The sequence below is a fragment of the Lipophrys pholis genome (genome assembly GCF_963383615.2).
Source record: "Lipophrys pholis genome assembly, chromosome: 13".
NCBI lineage: Eukaryota > Metazoa > Chordata > Actinopteri > Blenniiformes > Blenniidae > Lipophrys > Lipophrys pholis.
In genome coordinates, this window is record NC_137632.1 from 3,149,072 (window position 1) to 3,173,964 (window position 24,893).

At 43.2% G+C, this 24,893-nt stretch overlaps 1 protein-coding gene across 1 annotated transcript in view; it reads right to left on the reverse strand.

Annotated features, from left to right (window-relative positions):
• The window catches only part of man1a2 (mannosidase, alpha, class 1A, member 2), a 190,830-nt gene that overhangs the window by 52,513 nt on the left and 113,424 nt on the right, over nucleotides 1-24,893 (reverse strand). Inside the window, exon 6 of the mRNA XM_080478269.1 lies at nucleotides 20,078-20,158. Coding sequence (XP_080334395.1) covers nucleotides 20,078-20,158 — 81 coding nt within the window. The remainder of the gene's footprint in view (nucleotides 1-20,077; nucleotides 20,159-24,893) is intronic.

The following is a 24,893-nucleotide window of genomic DNA, read 5'->3' on the forward strand; positions in this document are numbered from 1 at the left end:
TTAGTGCTTTTACCTTCTTCCATTGGGCATCATCAAACTAAAACAGGATATACTTTGACTTCATCAAAATAGTCCATTGTTTATTATATTTAGAAATGTACTGTATATCATTGCACCACTGTCAACAAATGCTGAAAAAACAACAGATCACAGCAAGAACCAAGAGAGGAAGTCGTAACAGTTGTCATGTAGTAAAATACGGCACTACCTCAATAACTGCAATTAATAATGTGAGTATACTGATATCAAAAAGGTTAATTGCAATTGCAACTCTCGTTCCCTCTGGTTTTGTTGCTGAATATGTGGATTTAGAAAACAGTGTGCCGATTCTATATAGTGGTAATGAATGCTAAATCATCATGTGACTTCATATTTTCACCACTCTGGTGAACATAGAGAGCAAACCATCCAAGGTGTTCATCCACCACTGAAAGCACAGTGGAGCTCAGTGTACTGCCCCAAAAACACTTCCACTGATGGACACGAAGGAGTGTGAAATGAACCTCACACCTGGGCAGTAAGAGACGACCTTTTCTACCACCCAAGACAAAGAACCAATCTGCACTAACATGGCCGCCTGCCCACTATACAGCCCTGGCCTGTCGGGCTGGGCTCCACCAACTTCTGAAGTTCTGCTGTGGTAGAAACGCTCAGTGCTGGAAGTTGTGAGCTGGTACATCCATGGAATGAGATGGGGGGAATATGGAGGTCAAGTTATTGCTTCTAACTAATTGTCGTGTTCCTCAACCTATTCGTGAACTATTGTTTCAAGACAGGGCAAAAGAAGCAGCATTCCCCGTTTACGTGAAAGAGTGTCCAAAGTCTTAAACCATGCTTATGTAGGTGAAACGTTTAATAAAAAACAAAACGACAAAAAAGACATCGACATGGATGGTGGGACTCAACGTTTAACGTTGGCACCCTGCTGTCACATGTTCACCAGGAGACACATAAACATGATCATCAGTCATCAAGTCCGACCACCTTACTCCATTCCTCAAAGCTTTGTTGGGGATCGATACCTCCACTTCAATCCCAACATGTTTGGTCATGACAACATTAAAAACAGTGTAATATTAAAAACGTCTGACACAGGTGACCCATAAAAGTGCCCGAGTAACAGACCTTTGCCAGGGAGTGATTTCCCACAGTGAGCTTGCCTCCACATATTCAACAAGTTAAGTGAGGTTTACTCAACCTTCACTCACATGACAAGCTCCTCTACTGAGAAATACTGAGTAGTGAAACAAAATGTTACTTTGTCAACAAAACAAAATGAAGTTTGTGTCCTTACTTCTTAGTCACTGCAGCAGAATAACCACAAGGCCTCAGTGTCTCTGTTCAGTTGACATCATATTTACTGTAGCAAAGAACCAGGATACTGAGAGCTCCGAGGTAAAAAATCCTTGGGGAGGACGAGCCCCGACAGTTGGTTGTCTACCGTTTCCGAGCGCGTTTTTACCATTTTCCCTGCAGGGCTGACAGCTTTAGTGTTCAGCCTTTTAAAATGCATTACAGCGCACTTCAAAATCGATCGCTGAAGGATGTTCTCGCTCAGCGAACACAAACAGAAATGCATATAGATCCGACTCAAACAATTCAGGGACAAGGCAAAATTCAATATGTCACACATTTTTGGGAGTGTACACAAACACTAACTTGACATTGAAGCTCGCCTAGTTTAAGCTTTATTTAACAATAAATTTAAACTTAACTTTTATATAAAAAGCCCCAACTGTGGGTCACGTGACGTCACCGAGCAAGATGGACGCCTCGTTGGAGTCGTCCCAATTAAGCCACAAATTTACCAAAAATTCTCTTGTTAAATCTGAGTGATAGTACTCAAGGCCTCGGTGAAGCGACAGTTTAACACTTCAACTACATTGGTAACTGGTGTATTATGGAGACGAGAGCAACAAAACACGGCACCGTTAATTCACCGGCTACCGGGGCTAATGCTAAGCTAGCGGACACCACCACCACCACCAGGGGAACCGCTAAAGGCAAGTCCAACGTCAGCAGTGTCTTGGCTGCCATGCAACAGTCCTTAGAGAAAGCTACAGAAGAGATGGGACAAGTTGGCGAAGCTTTTGGCGGCTTTGCAAACAGACATAAAAGTGCTAAAAAGTGTGAGGAACTCCACCAGGCCATTGAGATCTCAGCTTCAACGAGTGCATCGTGCCCCAATACTAGTGCCCGAGGAAGAAAGGGCACCCAGACCAATTATCGTGCACTTCTTAAGTTCCTTAGAGAGGGAACGAGTGTTGTCTGCTGCAAAGGAGAAGTACCGAAATAAAGAGGACGTAATCTGGGAAGGCTGCAGAGGACGGCGCGTGAACTTTATTCCTGAGGGCTGACGGTCTGAAGATTTGGATTTGTTTACAAAGATTGGGATGACACCGCTCAATATGAACAGGACATGACTTTTTGTTTATTCTTTGCACCTGATGCCTGAACACGTTCAAAACGCAGAGAGTATGGGATTAAATCCCATACTGGTTACACATCGGGTGGGTTAAAAAGCGGCTAGAAATTGTGAAAAAACCAGAGAGGCTCCTCTTTATGTTTGTATTTTCAGTCCAGGGGGATGCGCATGTCATCATTAATATTTAAGTTTATCAAGAACCATCAGTGTCAGAACAATGGACATGTATACGCCGCTTTTTTCTTTTTTTTCCTTCTGTTTGGATCTCGATCCCCAACTATGTAAATACTATTGCAAGATGGTGAAAATGCAGTTTCTAGTTATGTGCACATACACATAGTGTGCGTGTGGCATAGTATTAAAAGAGACGACTATCAGATAACTTTTCTTCAGGAGGGGTGGGGGGGGGGGGGGGGGGCTCCTAATGGGGACCACCTGAGTGTAATTCATGGACGTTGTTTGCGGTGGGTCTCTCAAGAATGACGGGGAACAGGTGGGTGGTATGTTGTTCTATGTTTGGGGGTTCTGTTCAGGCGTTTTATGTTCAGAGGTTTTATATAAGTCCTTTTTGCAGGTTGTTGTTAACCCGGGTTTTAACAGGCAGCGGGGTGGCACCTCTCTTTTCCCTTTCTCTTCTCTTTTTCTTTTCATTCTCCACCTTCCTCTATGCAAGTTATCATCTCAGTATGGACCTTATTCAAGTTATCAGTTAAATTATAGCTAATTGTGTGAGGATAATATCCTGGAATGTAAACGGGCTACAAAATCCAGTAAAAAGAAAGAAATGTTTATCACACCTTCAGTCTCAACAAACCCAAATAGCTTTTTTACAAGAGAACCACTTGACCGATTCAGAAGCTGTCAAATTGAAAAGAGACTGGGTCGGTCAGATATATCACAGTTCATATACAAGCAGAAAGCGCGGGGTGATTATTCTGTTTCACAAAAAGTTAAATTTTCTCTTTATAAAAGAACGAAAGGATGAACAGGGAAGAATGATATTTGTGGAAGCTAAAATTAATGGGAAAAAAGGAAGTTTATATGACATTTATGCGCCAAATATTGAAGATTCAACCTTTTTTCATGGAATAAATAATCTAATTGGGGGCATACCTGATGGGCAAACAATTCTAGCAGGGGATTTTAATCAAGTTTTGAATTGAACCCTGGATTAAAATACCTTTCCCAATAATGTACCAAAACACAGGAGGGCAATTAAACATTTGATGAAAGATCTGGGGTTGATATATGGAGACTTGTCAACCCGATACAGAGAGAATATATATTTCACAAATCTCACTCTGGGATAGATTATTTTCTGATTGGCAAGGATCTAGTGGAGAGCGTCTCAGACTGTTCAATAGGTCCCATAGCGCTGACATGCTGCAGTGCACACATAAGTTGGGGACTGTTTGGGAGGCCTCTAAGGCGTATATAAGAGGGAAAGTTATTGCTTACTTAAAGAAAGCAAATACAACTACTAAAAGATCTTGAATCCGAGCGTAAAGAACTAGTGAAATCACTGTCTGAGAAACACTGACCCTGTGGTGCACCTTGAGGGAGGTTCTCTCATTCAGAGTAGAGTGGGTGTGTTGGTGACGTGTGTGTGTGTGTGTGTGTGTGTGTGTGTGTGTGTGGGGGGGGGGGGGGGGGGGGGGGGGGGGTTGGTTGGTGATGTGGCAGTTGTTAAAGGAGGACGTGAGGTGATGTCACAAGGGGAAAATGTTTGACAGGTCTACTGTCCTGCTGTGTGAAGCAAGAAAGAAAAAACGACTCGACAACTCTGTCCGTCTCTTCTTTTACGGCTTCCACAACCTATTGAAAAAAATGAGAAAGGTGAATTGGTGACAGAAAAAGGGGATATTAACAAAGTATTTTCAGACTTTTACGAACAGCTTTATAAATCAGAGATCAAACCAGAGGTGGGTGACTATGAGACAGTTTTCTTAAATATCAATGTTGCAGAAACATCAGCAGATCAGCAAGTGTTCCTAGAAAGGCCCCGAAGTGTAGAGGAGGTTAAAAAAGCCATTTCATCAATGAGGGTTGGAAAGTCACCTGGTTGAGACAGCTTTCCCTCGGAATATTCTAAGAAGTATGTTGACAAACTGGCTCCTATTGTTAAAACAGATTCATATGATGAATAATTCTCATTGGGAAAACTACCAGAAACATTTAATGAAGAATCTAATCTCCCTAATTGCTAAAAAAGATAAAGATCCCACTGATCCAGGAAATTTTAGACATATCAGTCCGATCAATGTAGATTGTAAAATCCTGACGAAGATCCTGGCTATGAGGCGAGAGAGTGTTCTACCACTCTTAATACACTCGGATCAGGTAGGATTCAATAAAGAAAGATCATCCTCAGATAATGTTAGACACCTACTACATCTCATATAGCTTAATCAAAATGAAAGCATCCCAATAGCTGCCTTCACTTTAGATGCCCAAAAGACATTCGATAGGGTGGAGTAGAACTTTTTGCAAGGTTACGCTTGGGACATTTGGGTTTGGGGAAAGTTTTATCAAACGAGTGAATGTTATCTACTCAGAACTCAGGGCACCAGGAACAACGAATGGACTGACCTCTCCCTTCTTTGGCCCAACATGGGGGACTACACAAGGAGATATTCTTAGTCCTTTACTTTTTACGTTGTTCCTCGAACCCCTGGCCATTGCAATTAGGACAGAAAGTGGTATTAAAGGAGTGTCACAAGCGGGGGAGGAACACAAAATGTTTCTGTACGCAGATGATATTCTGCTACTTATTGAAGACCCTATAGTGTCCATCCCCAGTGTGTTATCAATAGTGTTAGGAATTAGTGAAGGTTTTTGTATTATTATTCTACTTCCGTTGAGAGGTCAATTTATTTAGTTTGTTATATATATATATATAAAGTAATATTTTTCGGCGGGAAGTAAATTTATTACTATATCCCCTTGTTGGTTTTCTTGAGAGATTATTTCAGTATTAGTTGATAGTTATTATTTTTGTAGGATTCGTTAAAGCCCGCCTCTCCGCCTATAAATAGGCGGTGTCTAAAGGGTTGAGGCGTCTCTCTCTCGATCACTCCCATTCGAACACGCAGCCAGGCGGCTGTCCTCTTCGGCTCTTCCGCCTTCGTTGTATGTGGGGGGTTAGCACAGATCCTTTTTCCCTGGTGGGACTGGTGGTCCTGTTTTCGTTTTGGTTTATCTTTCAAAAGTAGGTTGGGGTTTTCGTTTGTTAGATTGGGTGTTGGTACCGGCTCCTACGGCCCTGTACAGGGTTGGCCCGGTACCGCACCTGTTTGTTTGTTTTTGTCAGCCCACCAGGTACCTGTTCTTTTGATATTTTGTTAGTTTAGGACACAGGGTTGTTATGGGGTTTTGTCGGGTTCTAGTTTTACATAACCCGCTTGCTTTTCAGGTTCAACCCTTTTTTTTTAAATTAAAAACCAACAAACGTATTAAAAGAAAATTAAATAAAAATTGTAAAAATACAACCGTTTCCCTGTGTCCTTCAAGGTATGTTCCGTCCCTCCTCGGGGTGTAACAAATAGTTAAATCATTTTCAAATCTGTCAGGCTGTAAAATAAATTGGCAAAAAGTCTGCCAAAATAGAGTTCCTGTCTGGGTTTTATTTGGGTGCACAGACAACTCGTCCACGTGATTCCCGACATCTCGTCCACGACTAATTTTTTCAGCATTATTGATTTGAAGGATTGGATTTCAAAGTATATTTGAGACATTTGGAAGGATGATTGAGTATAGTTGACACAAAAAAACCAGCACCCCTGAGGCTATATCAACTCTCTCTGTTGGACTAACTTCCGGATGTGAGGCGGAAGTTTATAATTATGTGCCTTGTACGTGACAGCTAGTGTATTAAGGTCGATAATATCGTGAATTTTTAGTGTCTTTGATATGGGAAACAGAGGATTTGTTGGAGAATAATAATCAGCTTGATTTGTGAGTCGAATGGCCTTTTTCTGAAGTAAAAAAATAGGATTTATGTTTGCTTTATAATTATTTCCCTATATTTCCACACCATAACTCAGATATGGAAGAATGAGGGAGTTACATAATAAGTTGAGTGAATTTTGATCCAATACTGATCGGATTTTACACATTATGCCAATATTTTTGGAAGATTTTCAGATCGGGAAAATCGTAGCCGGTGGTCGCGGTTTCTTTGCGTATCATCCACAACTTTCTCAGTCGGGCCAGGTGAAAACCCGCCCCACGACGTCCCAGCACAGAAAGTGTGGTGGAACCGTGGCTTAAGCTACTTGTCAACTGCTTGAAAAGAAAACCAAAAAAAACTACTCGTTTCATCCAAAACCAAACATAAGTCCCACATAGCAAATATAAAAGTAATTTACTTCATTGGAGGAAGCACATTAAACCTTAACCTTAAGCCAAACCTTTTAATTGGGAGGTCTTCATAACAAACACTGTGACAAGAATCAAGTAGATCCTAAAACGACTTAACAAGATCAGCAACTTTCACACAGTGATAATCTGCTCTAACGTACATGGCGCTGCGTACATTTGCTCGTACACAAGCAGACTCAGACACACTTTGGTTTAAGTAGTGGGCCACCGTTGACATGTAATGGAGCCTCCTACAGGGATTAAGGGGTAGACTGTGAAATGTGCTGAATATGCCTGCGTGGTAAAACGGCCCCACGGGAGCCAGCAGGAGACGGGATTAAGTCACCCGCGTTGTGTGTGTGTGTGTGTGTGTGTGTGTGAGAGTGCGTGCGTGCGTGCGTGCGTGCGTGCGTGCGTGCGTGCGTGCGTGCGTGCGTGCGTGCGTGTACTGATGCCACTTCACCATCAGCTGATTATTTGGCATCATTGAGCTTCCCCACGTCAGGAGGAAGGAAGATGAGCGGCCACGAGGTAGAAAAACCCAAAAGCCAGTCATTAAATTTGCTCTATGATGAGCTTGTTGCTATCACACCACATCAGACTGACTTCTGTCAAATCTGACAGATGTGTCACGCCGAGTATTAACAGTGACAGCACCAAAATGCCAGAGTGATGAGGATTTATTCATCATCGTGAACGTTTTACCTCCGAATGTCTCACCTGATGTCTTTAAAGCGTCTTAACTGTCGTCAGCGTTCGTTCCCAATATATTCCTCTTTTGGAATGTTAACATCTTTTGCCTTGAGGAAGGCTGAAAATAGAACAAAGCCAGCCGTGTTTTTTTTTTGTGAAAAAATTAAAATGTGGGACAAGAGAAACTAAAAGCGAGAGCTGAAAAAGCTCCAGCTGCTGGTTGCAAACAGGTACAGTCAGGTTTCATCAGTTCCTGTGATGGCAGGTCGAGCGGGGAAAGGAAAACCCAGGCTATCAGGACATCTCGGGAATTGACAGGATTAAATCGTCCTCTCGTGTTGGGACAGATTTAGACAGATTTTGTTAGATAGCTGAATCAATGATTAAACTTCTAAAGTTTAGATGTGTTTTGTTGTAATTGTGATTTTTTAAAGACATGCTCTTAAGTGGATCGACGACGAGTTCCCACACTGACTGGAGTTCCGGTGTTTGTATTTAGAGAGCTCTTCATTGTGTCCTGATAATATCTCTAGAAAAGCTGTGACCACCTCTAAATCACTCTCCTTGTGCTTTCGGGCAGAAAATTGCAGACAAAGCAGCTTTTTGTAACACTGTCAGCTCCAGTTTCTGCGTTTTCTCCACTTGTAACAACCGAATAAAGCCACAACAGGAAGTGATTTGACTCTTGCTTCAGCTCAAGAGTACCCGCCTGATAGCAGTAATATGGGTTGAGTAATAGATATATATAAAAAAAAAAACTGTTTTGCATTGTGGTTTCACAGGAGAGGACAATTAGAGCATATCAATGCTCCGTCAGTAGTTAATAGTTAATCTCGACATGAGTTGAGATTAACTGCATTAAGTGCATCAGTCAAACTACATTTCCATCCCTCATCCCCCACTCTTCATTATTCTCTTATTCCCCTCATTAAAGATCCTTATTGGCCTCCATCCTCTCTCTTCTCCTACATTCACTGCATGGTCCATTTACCCAAATTGTTCCGCTTGTCATCTCCACTGCAAAAACCTGTCTCTCTTTTCTTTTCGCACCCGTTTCTCCCTCCTGTCTGTACCTCTCTGTCTTAATCCTCATCTTTATTAGGTTATGTCTTTGTAATTAAGTCCAAGGTTGAAATATAGCTCAACCAAGTCTTGTAATGCCATTCTTACCACGAGATCACAGGGCTATGACTGGCTGGTTTCTGTTAACTGATATCTGGTGAGATAGTTTTGCGTGCGCACGAGAACTATAGATTTTTATTTTTTTTCCAATGTCCCTTTAGGGGCTCCGTACAAACCTTCTTCTGAGATGGAGTAATTCTATGATTTTATTTTTCATATTCACATTGATATGTGTTGATCTTACACAGCAGAAAGCTGCAGGGGGACTTGATGTATCGCGGCTACATTTCCTGGTTTGTTTTTCTTCCATTTCCATCCGTTTCCAAAATCACACCGTTTCACATTAGTCGTGTTCCATCTCAGTGTCCGGTAACATACACACACACTGAGGCGGTCCATTGCAGTGATCAGGGAGACAGCCAGTGTCTCCTGGTGACTCCATCCCACATGCATCCGACCGTCCTCCTGCTGGGCAGCGCTGCCATGGCAGTCCGTCAGAGGGAACGACACACAGAGTTTGTTTGACGGGTGCAGAGTTTGACATAAAAATGAGAAGGAGTCAAATGCTCCCCAGCGAGATCAAGCAGACATCTGGAGGATGTACGGAGGCGGCTGGACCAAAGACCGCTTCGCTCTCCGTCACAGCACAGAGGAAGAGAGAGAGAGAGAGAGAGAGAGAGAGAGAGAGAGAGAGAGAGAGAGAGAGAGAGAGAGAGAGAGAGAGAGAGAGAGAGAGAGAGAGAGAGAGAGAGAGAGAGAGAGAGAGAGAGAGAGAGGAGGTGAAGTTTGATGTAGTGAAAGACATGATGAGAGGACTGGCAGGGATCTGGGGAAAAGGAGTAGGAGAGAAATACAAGATGTTTGGCGGGGGGAGGGGTTTGAACTGATGACTGTGTCAGAGAAGAAACAAAAAGGCAGTGAAACAGGTTTTCTTATCATTTATCAGAAAATGTTTATCTTGTTTTTAACCTTCTGATCTTGTCTTGCTTGTTTTGTCTGTCCACTCAGGTCCTTGTTGTTACCTTTGGTTGTACTGACTCCCTTCCTGAACCAATTTGTCCACCGAGGCTGGCTGTGCCGTGGCGTTTTTGCCGCCGCAGCTTGCAGCTTTTCTTTTGGATGCGCTCGTCTCATTATCCAACATTATTACAGGAGTCGGCCCGCTCCCCCGACCTTCTGCCTTCTCTGTGCAATCTGGTGTTCCTCACTCAAATCATCCCTGTCATTGCATTTCCACTCTCCCAGTTTACAATCTGCTTCCACTCCATTTTTCGACCTCTGTCGCATCATCTGTCACTAATTTCTTCTTCCTGTACTTGCTATTGAATCAGGGTTAACTCCGAGGTTACACAAATTTTTTTTCCGTACAAACCGAGTACAAAGTCCTGGCTGTTCATCTGTGGACTTCAGCTTTGTTGATGTTCTATTTTCAACCTTCACCCAGTTGTTGTATTCTTTACAGAAAAAACTGACCCCATCTAAAACAGTAGTGCATGGAAACAGATACACATAGAGAAAGAGGAAGGTTTTTCATAAAAAGGAGCAAGAAAGGAAGGTATAGAAATAAATCATAAAGTAAATCAAAACAAAATGATGAGAAAAAAACAATAATGTATGAAATAGGAGAAATAAACACGTTCTGCATGATGTAACCTTCCTGACGTCTTAAAGGAAATTAATATTGCACTTCAATTACATGAGGGAGTCATCAGGAAAAGATTAAACTGAACGAGTCAACCTCAAAACAACAGCATTTGATGTGGATTTGTTTCTATTAAAACCTTGCACAAACATGAACGCAATAGAAGAAAACCACAAACGATGAGCTAGAAAAAAAGAGTAGAGTGATTATTAACTATGAGAACATCAGTGATTTAAAAGAAGAATCTACAAGGAAACAAAACAGTTTCATGCTGTAATTGCCAGGCAACCAGTTGAAGTGATACAAGTGTTCAAAACTTGTCTAGGGATACAATATGAGGAGGTGTTGTAAGTATAACATGTCTCATGTCTCAACAGCCGTTTGGTTTTTGGGTTTTTGAACCAGTGAGTAAATTAAGGATCAGGACTACAAGTACCATCATCATCCTCCTCTCCAGGTGGAGGACAGCACGAGCTTTAAGGCTCATTGGATTTCTCTCAGCGAGGCAGAGGATTCAGCTCCTGCACACACGACAACATTTCCAAGTGAAAGTCAAAACTTTCTTCACGTTTTGGGGTTCTGTTTACATAGCGACAGTACCCGGAGCCACTGAAAGTGCAACTTTTTGATAATGGCTCGCAAGGTGGAGCTTTGTGAAAACACGCCGACTCCGTGTAAAGCTGAAACTACTTCTTCTGTGAAACTATTTTTATTTACCCAGTATATCTAACTTTGGGCTACAGCGGGCAGGACTCCACCCTGTACAAGCCGGGAGTCTAACAGAACTATGACACATCCGTAGCGAAAGATTTACCAATAAACAAGTGAGAAAACTGGAGTGGTGGAGAAAACCTTCTCATATACAGGAAGAACATGTAAACTCCTCTTTATATCTGTAGAAAAGCTGTGGACACAACAATCGATTACTTAGATGTGCAACAGCTACTTTTAGCAGTTTGTTGACAGTTTCTATGGTGAAGGTCTACAGTAGAGGAACAGAGACATGAGTGACGTTGAGTTTGAGAACTGCTGAATCAACTGCTGAAATTTAAAGCAAATTGTTGTGATATTACTTAATGCACTTAGTTTTCCCCCTGAATTGTTAGTTTTTCAGTTGTTTGGCAGTGAAGTTTTGTTTACTAAATCTGGTACAACAAAAGTGTAACACTGCCTACAGGAGCAATGAGAGACTTATACAACATAAACACCGACAGGCAGACTAATATACCGTTTCTCTAACGCCACTGTGACAGATATCGTAAGAAACTCCACGTAATCATCCATCGTACCATCGTTCCATGGATTGTTTGTGCCTGACCGAAACGTGGCACCAGCTCGAAGTCTTCTCTGCCCTGAATGAAGCTTGTCCCACCGGCTACAGCTACTTGGAGGCAGCTCACAGAACTGGCCGCGGTGGTGGATTGGCTGTCATCTACCGACAGGACCTACAGCTGTCTCCCATCTCGCTGCCTACAACATCCTCCTGCGAGTGTTTGGCATTTAGCTGCAAGCCTCCCCTTCCCATGACAGTTCTCCTCATTTACAGAACTCCAAAACCCAACCCAGCCTTCATCCCAGAAATATTTGATCTCCTCTCTACTCTCTGTACCACCTCTGCCAAAGCCATAATCTTTGGTGATTTAAACATCCATGTCGACACCCCCCTCATGCCATTTTGCTGCTGACTATCTCCAGCTGCTAGACTCCCTTAACCTGCAACAACACGTTGATGTTCCCACACATTCCAGGGGACACACACTTGACCTAGTCATCTCCAACTCCGCCCATATCAGAAACCTACAGGTCTACGACCTTGGTGTTTCCGACCACAAGATCATGTCAATGGAGCTGCCCTTTGCCCTCCCCGCATGCCAATCCTAAGCGGCAGATTCATTTCAGAAATATGAAAAACCTCAACATGGATGCCTTGACACTTGATCTTCAGCATCTCTCCTCCAGCTCTGCTGACTCCCTCTCTGTTACTGACTCTGTGGATTTCTACAAGTCCCTGAGCAGTCTGCTGGACTCCCACGCCCCCCTAACATCTAGGCTTGTTTCATTCTCAAGCTCAGCACCCTGGTACACCTACGAGCTGCGAAAGATGAAGATGGCCGGGCGAGTCGCGGAGCGGCGGTTCAAGGCCTCTGGACTGACTGTTCACAAGCAGGCATACAAAGAACACAAGAAGGAGTATGCAAAAGCTCTGAGGAACATACGATCCGGGTACTACTCTGCCATCATCAACAACAGCCCTGGAAACTCCAAACAACTCTTTTCCACCATAAATCGGCTCTTCAAACCCCCCTCAGCCCCCCACTCTGAGGCCTCCGTGGAGAGGTGCAATATGCACAGGACCTTTTCAGGGAAAAAGTTGCGAACATTCGCTCACATCTCGCCTCCACCGCCATCCGGCCCCTCCAAACTGCTGACCCACTGTCTGAGCCTGTCCAGCCCCTCTGCTCCTTCACTACAGTCACACAGGAAGAGGTGGAAGGCTTTATCAGGAAATGAAGCCATCCTGCTGAGCCCTGGACCCTTTTCCGTCATTCGTGCTGAAGGCCAACATCTCTGCCATCTCTCCACTAATCACCGGGATCATTAACCACTCATTAACCAATCCTCTTCCACCACCTGAAATACACCATCGGACTCTCAGAGTCAGTACTCAACTGGTTTATCTCATTTCTGACTAATAGAACTGAGTATGTTGCCCTGGGCGGAGCAAAATCTCACACCCACGACGTCACCTGCGGTGTTCCTCAGGGCTCAGTGCTGGGCCCCGCCCTCTTTTCCATCTACCTACTCCCCCTGGGAAATGTCATCGCTAGATATGGAATACCATTTCATTGCTACGCCGATGATACTCAGCTCTACCTCTGAACACTCCCTACATCCTCCGCTCCCCGGCCAACATCCACCCTGAACAGCTGCCTAGAGGAGATCGAGGCATGGATGAAGCTCAACTTCTTGCAGTTGAACGCCTCAAAATCTGAAGCCATCCTTATTGGCCCACCACATCAGATCCGCTCCTCCAACATCACCAGCATCGCCTTCTCTGGCCAAAACATCACCCTCTCCACTTGCACCACCAACCTGGGATTTAAAATAGACTCACAGTTCACCTTTGACACCCACATCAAACACATCTGCAAGACCTCTTTCTACCACCTCATGAACATCGCCCAACTCCGCCCAACACTCACTCTGGCTGATGCAGAGAAGCTCGTCCACGCCAATGCTTCTAAACAAAAACCTATCTTTTTATAAAAGCCTTTTTTTTTATGTTTTATGTCTCCCTTTTAAACTTTAAAAGACTTTTCTCGCCCTGACCTACCTTTTCTTTTATTTTTTTATTTTCTATTTTTCTATAGCACTTTGAGATTGTTTAAATGTAAAGTGCATTACAAATACAATGTTTTATTTTTATTATTATTCTGCTTCACCCTACACAGCCTGCCAAGCTGCATCGGCACATTTGCTGGAATATGTTGAAAAGTTGTGTTTCAGGCTGGAAGTGTGACGCCAACAAAATGTCTGTATACGGCGACAACAGCTGCTGCGTTTCTGTTGGGTTTAAAGAAGGATGGCAAAAAAACACCAGCGAGCTAATGAGGCACAGCTATTGGCAGAACAAACTTGACAAAAACGTTTCACACCAAAATAGCTTTGGGCTAGAAAAACAAAAAAAGAAAGAAAGAGTAACGAGAACAAAAACTAGGTTTTTGATTGAAAGTGTTGAGGTATATCTTTTAGTGTTCTTCCTTGTCGCACTTCTCTACTTGCCTGAAAGTAGGTGATGGCTTTGTACATTCATCAGTCACAGTACACAGCAGAGGAGTTTAAGCAATCCTCAGTCTGTCCCCTTCATTCGGCTGCTTTGAAAGGTAGTTGTGGGCTAAAAATACCCCCAAACTGGGAATATGAAAACACAAAAATCTTTATCATCCTTTATTATTTTATCTACTTTTTTGGCTCTAAATAATCAAAAATTTACTTTGCCAATAAAAATTGGTGAGTCTTAATATACTTTAATCATCTCAACATTTATCATTTGGCTACATCTTGATGTTTAGTAGAGGTCTTATTTTACTCATTTTGAAACTGGCTACTCGATGGCTGAAGTTATGGTGAAAACATTATCACTTTACTTGGTTAAGTTTAAGGAGGTGAAATGCTCACAGATGTTCCACAGAACTCAGAAGCAGACAACCATTTGCTAACCAAGTTAACTGTTTAAACACCAATGTTTCAAGTGGAAAAATCGATTTGCGGTCTTGTTTCAGTAAAAGTTTTCTGTTTACACGGAAATGACAGAAATGATGAAAACAATGCAGCCAACATGCCAGGCCAGGAGTTGGTGCTGTTGGTTGGTTTTGTAATGAAACCACACACAAATGCGCACAGGGAACACAGACATTGGTTTGGACAGAACACCAAGTTGGGTTGATATTTCGGGTGAACCCCAAGAGAATAAAGACAGAGAGTCATGACACTCTGGAAGCTTCCATTGTTGTTACTGTCAAAAAAATTGGATTTGTTTTCCTCCGTTTACATAGAAAGAGAGCATTTTCAAAAATTCACCAGGGGAAACGGTTACAAAAAGTTGTACTTTCAGTGACTCTGAGCACCGTTCTTGTGTCCAAACTCCCAGAATGCAACAAAAGCTTTCCCTACTTACTTGGAAACGTCGTGTAAACAAAGCCTGAGATTACTACTACTACTTGATTACTACTGTGTGCATTAGCTCATTAATGTGGGTGAGAGAGTGAAGGAGTAATTCCTGCAGTATATAGAGTAACCAGAGATTACCAATGACTGAAGTGTGCTGTAAGAGGAGTAAACAAGCAAGGAATGTACAGGTTGCTGTTTGACTGAAAATTATCGATGGTAGTAGGTCAGTTTGAAAATGGTACCTTTCTTTCATTTGATCGACTATTAAGTAGCAAGTTAAACAATTAATAAGTAACATTCCCAGAGAAACTAAAGACAAGAAAAGCCGATAAAAGCAGTGAATGCAGTACTGAAACAGCAGAAGATGACACAAAAGAAGTAGCTACAATAACTCCTGAGTTGAAAAAGAGAAATAAAGCAGAAATATGTTTAAAAGTAGAGAATCCGAAAAGTACAAAATAAGGAGAATACATACTGAGAGAGAAAGAAACCACAAAAGCTTAAATGCAAAAGAAAGCTCGCAGAGAATAAAGAAAGCCAAATGAAAGTGTAGAAACTTTACTGAATTTACTTGTGAAGCACAAGAAATAATCACAACGGCGACTAAAGCAGAGAAAAAGATAAGGCAGTGGAGCTCAGACAGGTGATGAGAAGGACAAAACAAAAAGTGAGAATAGAGAAAAAAAGAAGATGGACAGAGGTAGAAACAACAGCATAGTCTAAAGGAATAAAAGCCGAGGACAGACTGAGAAGTAAATACAATCCATCACTGCTTTCTCAGACCAAAATGACCTCCTGCTGAATGCTGATCCACACACTCCACTTTCCTCGGTGGTGACAACGATCCTGTGTGTGTGTGTGTGTGTGTGTGTGTGTGTGTGTGTGTGTGTGTGTGTGTGTGTGTGTGTGTGTGTGTGTGTGTGTGTGTGTGTGTGTGTGTGTGTGTGTGTGTGTGTGTGAGAGAGAGAGATCTCGGTGTGCTTCAGCTGAATATTGAAACCATCGCTCAGAGGTCATACAGGTACGTCTCAAAAAATTTGAATATCATGAAAATGTTTTAATATTTTTTGTCACTCATTTCAGAAAGTCAAACCCATATATGATATAGGCTCATGACACAGAGTGAAATATTTCAAGCCTTTATTTCTTGAAATGTTGATGACTATAGCTTGCAGATAGTTAAAAGCGAGTCTCATGCTCTACCTACTGAGCTACAGGGGGCACCCAAAATTCATTGTGTCAGAAAATTTGAATATTGTGGAAAAGTTTAGTTTTGGAACATCATGCTGTCACACCCTAATCAACTAATGAACTCACCAGCAAAGTTTTCCTGAGCCTTTAAATGGTCTCTCTGTCTGGGTCAGTATGGGGAAGACTGCTGACTTGACAGATGTCCAGAAGACAGTCATTGACACCATCCACAAGGACAGTAAGCCACAGAAGGTCCTTGCTAAAGAAGCTGGTTGGTTCAGAGAAAGCTGGCATGTTCATAGAGAGTTGAGTGGAAGGAAAAAGTGTGGTAGGAAAAGGTGCACCTGCAAAAGGGATGACTGCAGCCTTGAGAGGACTGTCAAGCAAAATGCATTCAAGACTTTGGGGGAGCTTTTGTTTATTTTCAAATCGTTTTGGTTTTTGTGAGGAGAACTTTTTGTCGCCATGTGGGCGGGGTCTAAGCAAATGGAAATCACTTATATAGTGTTTTCCCACTGATTTATCAGCCCCTGAAGTGCTTTACGGTGTTCCTGTTCACATCCACCCACTCATAGAAGCAGTTTGGGTTTCAGGCCCAGTTAACCCGACAAGGTTTACACCAAATCGGCACAAAAAGCTGAAAACGATGTAGCTACCATGTCAGGCCACGAGTGGCTGTTGGTTGTTTTTGTAATGAAACCACACTCACATGTGCACAGAGATCAATAACGTACACAAACATTCGTACAGACAGACGACCAAGTTGGACTCTCAACTATAAAATTACCCAGAAAAATATCGCCATGCTGTCAAGCCACTCTGGAGGGAGCTCTGTTCTTATTGTCCATCTACTTGCGTATGAGCAGAAGAACTATTTACTACAGCTGTGGTGTGCATGCGCAGTGGCAGTGTTTCCCCACGTTTATACAGAGATGGAACATTTCTAAAAAGTCCCCAAGACGCAATGAAAGTTTAGCGTTTTCAGGTAAACGTCATGTAAACGGGGCCTCGGTGTCTCACTCAAGGACATTTTGACATATGAACAGACGGGAGGGTTGAAGCTGCAACATTCCAATTGAGAGACACTTTTCTCTCGCCACCATCAAGCTGATGTATCGTGTGGTATAAGCATGAGGTGTGCCAAATCCTTGGTTATAGGCAGCGAGCCGTCCAGCTGTTATTTGAACGGTCAACTTTTGGAAAAGACGGCTGAAAAAATAGCCGACGTGTTGCTCAAAGCATCTAAAATATGTGTAGAATGGCCATCACTGCTTGTCACTGTCTAATTTTGTCTAAATAAATTCATTTTTTTTCGCTGAAATATAGCGGACTATCGGCTTGAGTAAACACCTCGCACCTGACTTTAGGGTTTGTATTAAACCCAGTAACGAGCAACGTGATCGCTCAATTCATACCATGTGGTATATATGTTTTGAAGACTGGCCTCTGATTGGTTCATAATTCTCCGACTCATCCTGACACGTTCAAATGCTGAAACAGAAAGGGAGGAATTTCCATTCCAAGATGCTGAGTAATCAAATCTGCAGAATCCACACAGGTGGGACTAATTCTATAGACCTATGATCGATCTCACTTTTTATTTCCAAAATGTTTATACGTTTGGATATCTGTACATCATTCATGCTTTTCATTGAAGAATAAAATAGTATTTGCTGTGAAAATGCCAATTTTGATATAAGTATTGACAATCATGCTTACCAATTTAATTATGTGTGACTGTGAAATTCTAAGATCTTGGGGCGGAGCTATGGGAGGCCTGCGGAGTACAAATGAGCATCTAATATTCAATTATAAACTAATAAGAGGATAATAAAAACTATTTCACAGTTTAAAGTCTGCAGCTGCTCAGTTTAGGGGTGCAGATAGAAGCAATGTGTCGACTACAAGGAGCATAAACAAGAACATGTAGTGAAGTTTGGAGTGAGGGGAGTCAGGTACAGGTACAGGTGGAAACCATCACCAATGAAAAGAAGCTATGACCTTAAAAGAAAAAAAGACATTTAAACAAAGCAAGAAAGGACATAGGATGCATCAGCAAAAATGTCTAGAAAAAAATATGAAATATATAAAATTGTTAAGAAGCACAATCTACCTGTCATGACCGAGTATTTATAGTCCAGAATGCATGAGAATGCACCATTTCTGCTTTTTTTTTGTTTTGTTTTTCTCTCTCTCTGTTCTGGCGACTCTCCATTTGGTTTAGTTGGACAGCTGATTTGGGAGGACAAGGCGGAGCCGTGTGAGCGAGTGGGCGGGAGACAGCGAGGAGCAGCCCGTCTCGTTATTCAAGCTAATTTAGCCACATTTCTGTTAACTGGCTTCAAAACTCTGGCTGACCTCCTTTTCATCACTGAGTTAAGTTAGCCAGACATCTTTAATGTCAGGGCTGCCATTAGTGGGACGAGGCCAAAGAAGCTTTTTACTGTTTTCTCATTCGGTTTCACTGAATTCGGAAATAAGAGCTTTAATCTGAGAACTTAAAGCTCAGATTCTGGAACATCCACTTGATTTTTCTTTGTGACACTTTGGATTTTGTCCCTGACTGGAGTTAATTGCACATAATTCTGCATGCTTTGATCGAGCACTGCAGAAGATCACAATCTTTATTTCACAGACGCCCTCTCAGCGTGCCACTATAAGAAAAGCACCACCACCGCTATGCAAATGGCATATAATGATCAAAATGATCAATACTCAAGTAGATAGAAGACGGGGGGGGGGGGGGGGGGGGGGGTCAGAAAGGCAATGCAGAGAGAAAAGAGCACAGGCTGCGTCAGAGCCGCGTGATGAAGTGACCTCAGGCAGTTCTTCAAGTTTTCAATCTTTACACTCAAAAAACAAACAAGATTCTTAAAAGATTCAATCAATAAACCTGAATACTCAAAGAGCATAGTACCAGCACTAATGTGATACAAACTAAACCATCTTAGGTTGGAAAAAGTAGCTCAAACTCCACTAGAGTAGCTCTATTATAAACCAATCAGCCATTACATTATGACCATAAGCAGTGACTGGACCACTGATTATATCATCACGGTTGCTGTAAGGGGAGAGACGTATGAGACTGCAAGTGAACATTTTCTCATCTAAGTTGATTTATTTAAATTTATACCTAAAGATTTGAGTGAGATTGACCAGTATGGGTCAGAGCATCTCTGAAGCCCCATTTATACAACGTTTCAGAGAGAAAATACATTGTTTCAGTGATTTCATTTCAGAAAGGTTTCAGGTTTACACAGCATTTTCAAAACCATGTCCCTTTACACAGAAACTCTGAAAATGTTGTAGTTTGCGCGCCGGGCCGAGAGTTGGAACTGTTGGGTTGTTCTTGTCATGAAACCACACACACATGCCTGCAGAGAACAATCTGCTATAATGTGAACAATAGTGAGCAAACGAACATTTGGAGAGACAGAAGATGGAATTGGATTGTTATTCTTGGTGACTGTCAAAATAAAATTACCACGTTCGAGGAGAATATGGACTGGGAGTCATGACACGACGGAAGAAACATTGTTCTTATTGTCCATTCTACTGAGCATGTGCAGAAGAACTATTTACTACGGCCGTGGTGTGCATGAGCACATGAGAGCACAGCGGCTGCGGAGGTTTTGCTGATATTTGATGTATTTGCTCCCATTATAGAGGCGGCGGTGCTTGGCTGGGCATGGAAGCTGCAATGGAAGCAATGGGCAGAGAGAAGAAGTGAAATAGGACAGAGAAGGGGAGATGGATGGTTCGATATAGCTTTCAACATCTCCTTAGTCGTAACAGGAAATCTGGCTGCTGGCCATAATGGGAGCAGCGGAGAGGTGAGATATGAGGGGGACTGGCAGAGGGAAGAAAGGCCTTCTTCCTGCTCCACTGTCTTCTCCATCCTTTTATCGTTTCGCCCTCTGCAGCCCTCATTCCCACTCTTCTTACCAACAGAGAAAAAACTGGTGAGGACTTACTTCTTGTCCGGAGAGGTAGTAGGCAGCCAGCAGTCCACCGATGAATCGGATGTTGACCTCAAACACTGAAACCTCAGCATTCTGGGAAAACAAAGAGATCAAACAGAAGAACATCAACTCTCTGTAGCCTCTGTTGATTTCGGTTCAACCTTCAATTAATTCAGATTTCTTAGTAAATGTATTATTTTTTCTGGAGCCTTCATAACAGACTGAGTGTGTTTCTATTCCTGTCTGTATGTTGTTCATGAGAGCTCTGAAAGATGCGAACAGAAACATGTAGCTGCATAAACATCTTCAAAGAAGTGTCCTGAACAGTCAGTGTCATTGGATTTGAAACATATACTGTTCTTGCAAATGCTTTTTCACTTCTGAATATGAGGGAGCAGTTTTCCTTAAATTTACAGTGACTCTGGCGGCACACCACAGAACTTCAATTCAACTGTTGTGTTCTTGGAGATTTCAAACTCTGCTTTGCTAATTCAGAAAACCATTTCTCAATCCCTGTGCATCAGAGCATCCCTCTCTGCATTCCCCATCTGCTGCTTTCTGGGCTGGGGCGTGTTTCTCTGGGGCCTCCTCGGATCGGGTGGGCTGCCGGCCACGAGGGTGGCGGTGCCGCGACAGGCCCCCCCACAACAGTTCCGGCCACACCCAGTGGACAAACCCACCACAGACACACACACACACACACACACACACACACACACACACACACACACACACACACACACACACACACACACACACACACACACACACACACACACACACACACACACACACACACACACACACACACACACACACACACACACACACACACACACACACACACACACACACACACACACACACACACACACACCGCTCAGGCTGGTTTAATCTAATAACAGTTGGAAAGTATTTGGATCAGTGTGATAACTGTAAATAATTATATGTAACGCAATCAAGGGTATTGTATGCCCCCCCCCCACCCCCACCCCTTGAAATCACCTCATAAATCAACACATCCAAGTAGCAAACGTCATCTAACACGGAGATCTAATCTACTAAACAGCAACACTATGTATAAAGAAAGTATATGTGTGTGATGTGTGTGGTCTGGAGTGATGAGAGAGAAATGGGTGTAATGACCTAGAATGTCCACCAGGTGGAGGCAGACCTTGGAGGGTGAGTGTGAGTGGGTGTAATGGCCTCTAACGTCCACCGGGTGATGGATGAGTTTAGAGCCTCAACCAAGATGGCGGCTCTGGTGGGGTTTTCACAGAGCCAAAATGGCGGCCCGGTTTCACCGACGCGAAGCAGAGTTGCCTTGGCGGTAGGAAGACGCTTTCCGAGGTCACGTGACAACCCGACGGCTTTGCAGGCCGGTCTGAATGCTTCAGATTTGACTTGATGTTGGAACTCTGGTAACCGTACGGGGGGACGTTGCGGCACCAGTTAGCAGTTTGGTTGCTAATTTGTGACTATGTGTATGAGCTTATCTGGATCAGATAACGACACGAGCGGTGGCGGACGCGGGGTTAGTGAAGGAGGGAGAGAGAGAGAGGGGGAGAGGAGAGAAGGACAGTTCTGGCGAGATTTTGCTAAAAAGAGAGCCCAGTAGTTATCCACAGAAGCTGGGTCAGCTGCTCAGGCCTTCTCAGTCTCTAGGAGCTGGGGGAGAACTTCTGGATGCATGTACAGTCATTTGTGTAGACGGCTATCACGCACAAACTGCTAGAAAACGGAGGGGATCAGCGTCCCAGAGTCTCACAAGCACAAAATAAAACACACAATATCAACAGCACATTATTCTACCTTTCCTGCCCACGACAAAGCCTCTTACTTGGTCGAACGGGGGGGGGGGGGGGGGGGTGAAACGTGTCTCCGTGGCCGGGGGAAATCCTTTGATTTGCGGCCGCGGCCAGGTATTTGGCGTCCCGGTGAAAGGAGGACCTGAGTTGCGTTTTGCGGCGTGGAACACAGGAGAGTCCGCCAAACGTGCGGTGAGTGACCTGGCGGTTCTTGCGTGGGTGCAGAAGCAAGCTTCAGGTTGGCAGGCACGGGGCGCTGTGCGGCTGCAGGGGAGACAAGTGGGCGCGCAGCGGTGCGGCTCCGTTGAAGAAAATGAAGGAAAAGACAGTAATCCCACGGCTTTTCCAACTCATCCAGCAAGTTAAAAAGTTCCGGTCCCGGTCAGCATGAGTTCACATGCGGCTCCTTGTGTTCCCGTACAAAGTCCTGCATGTGGATCGACGCAAATCCGTCTTGGAGATGGGTGTGTTTTTGCGGGTCGGACTTTTATATCTGCGCGTCATGTTGAGGCACCCTGTGGTGCCAGGCTGCGTCTTAACCAATCTCCTTTGGCTGCTCTCAGGTTTCTAGACCATGGGTGTGGCGGAGATGGTGGATCCCCCTGGCGGTGAGACGCAGCTTCCAAGGAGGGGTTGCCGGGGACCCCCGAGTGGTGACCACGTTTCTTGGTTCTCAAAGAAATGTGGTCCCCCCCTCTTGTCTGGAGGAGGTGAGCCATGGAGTCTAGGGCTGAACGATTAATTGCATTTGCGATAATATTGCGATATGATAAAACAAGATTTTTTTAATCGCTGCGATTTGACTGCTCACGTGATCTGGTCACGTGACGACTTGCACATCCTGCGCGTCTCATCTGCCCACCTTGCCCGAACAGGCTTGTGGTTTTTAGGGATGGAGCCGATCCGATCCGGGATCGGGTTCCGATATCAACGTAATTGACGGATCGGAAATTTCCGATCCAACCTGCGGAGATTTCTGATCCATGAAGCCTCGTCTGCTTCACTGTTGCTGAAATGACTCCACAGTGTTTCCCTGCTGCTGCTCTGCTCGCTGGCTGCAAACTGTGGACTGGATTTCCTGAAGGGAGGCGGGTCTCAATGAGACGTGGAGTAATGAGTCAGGAAATCCATTCCACAGTTTGCAGCCAGCGAGCAGGCTAGGGAAGTAGCACTGTAGCACTCCAACTTTTCACGACAACATGTTGCCGTTTGGAAAACAATGACCAGCAGCTCCTCCGCTGTAGCAGTCGATTCACACCTCCGTGAAGCTGCGTCCTACTCCGCGCTAAACTCCATGAAAATAGTCCCAATCATTTGTGTTGTTCGAGCTGGAAACACTGCTGTTTGTGCTGCGTTGCTAAATAATTTCCCCAGGAATTAATAAAGTTATTCTGAGGTTTGAAAGATAGAACTAGTTTATTATGAGATGATGACGTCATGCAGACCCCCACATTGTCCAAATGGAACAAAAATAGTTTGTACTGCTTCTTTTTCTGACCTGATACTAACCTCAAGTGGTCTTTTGAGAGAAAACATGCATACATTTGTACAATTCATACTTTATTGTAGAGAAGAGTTTACTATAGCCTCATTTAAAGTGAACAATAATGATAATAAGAATATTAAAGCAAACAGAGCTCTGCTATCAGAATTATATCGGCAGATATACAAATTTAAGTATTGGGATCGGATCGGAAATGAAAAAATGTGGATCAGTGCTTCCCTACTGCAATGCAGACGAGCAAACCGCTCAAAATCCTTAATGTCCAGCCCTGCATTAGTATAGTGATCAAGCCTGGGTTTAGGGCTGATAAGCACAATGGACAAGCGGTTGGCTTGTTGTGGTGAACGCTTACAAGACTGCAAGTCACAGTATTTAGTAAGTTTACAACTATAATTGAAGAAGAAGATAAATAAACTGTCTTTCATATTAATACATGCTTCACTTGACTTTATCTTGACATGAGACTCGCCTATAAGAAAGAACAATTTATGTATAATAAATATGATATTGTTTATTATAATACAGATTGATTTATTGCTTGTGTTTGTTGAAAAATACATGAGAAGAGGACCTTGAAAAAATAATCGCATATTAAATCGCAATCGCAATATTGAGGAAAAAAAATCGCAATTCGATTATTTTCCAAAATCGTTCAGCCCTATTGGAGTCCAGGCCCAACATAAAGATGTGTAAACAGTTTTTTTGTTTGATTTTTTAATTGCTCCAGGCAAATTTTATTGAGGGACAAAAGTCAGAAGTGGTTCTTGCAGACCTGTGACCTTGGAGGTCCCTTCCAACCAACAGAATGACTCTCCATTACATATTATCCAGTAAACATCACAAACAACAGAGTAACTGAAATTGTCAAAAACAGCAACAATAGCAACAAAACCTACTTGTCATTTGGGGGATCACACTGTTTTTGCAACGTGTCCGGGCGATGGAGTTGGAACTTCAGATTTGTGTAGTTATACAAAGTATCAGTTGGGTTGAAGTAAAAGCTCATAAGAATTTAAAATCAAACTTCCACAAGCCAGATCTGTGTGGATGAATGTGAATTAATTAGGGCTGAAAGCTGTAAACTGCATTCCATCTCAAACTGGAGGAGAGGTAACATCCTCTTCTCCATTCCCCTCATCCTCATTTGGAGCTTTTCCACATTTCCCATCAGTCACTGCGTTCTCAGGGTGAGTGTGTGCAAAGCTGTAAACTATCAAAGCTATCAAGTTCTTCATGTGAAACGAGTACATTTCTCCATGATTGAGTACATTTTTCATGACATGGCAAACCTGACACAGCACAATGGCTCACACGGGGCACCTTGTACATGCAAATGCTGAGAGTTTTATGCAAATCACAATGTGACCTTGCATTGATTATTTCCCTATTAGGAATGAAAACATGGTCAAGAGCACGGCGCTGGTAGCACATCACTTCAGACTGAATGGCTGAAGAACATAAATTAGCATTAACCAATTAAAACCAAGGTCATCAACATGACTCGTGTTTCAAACTG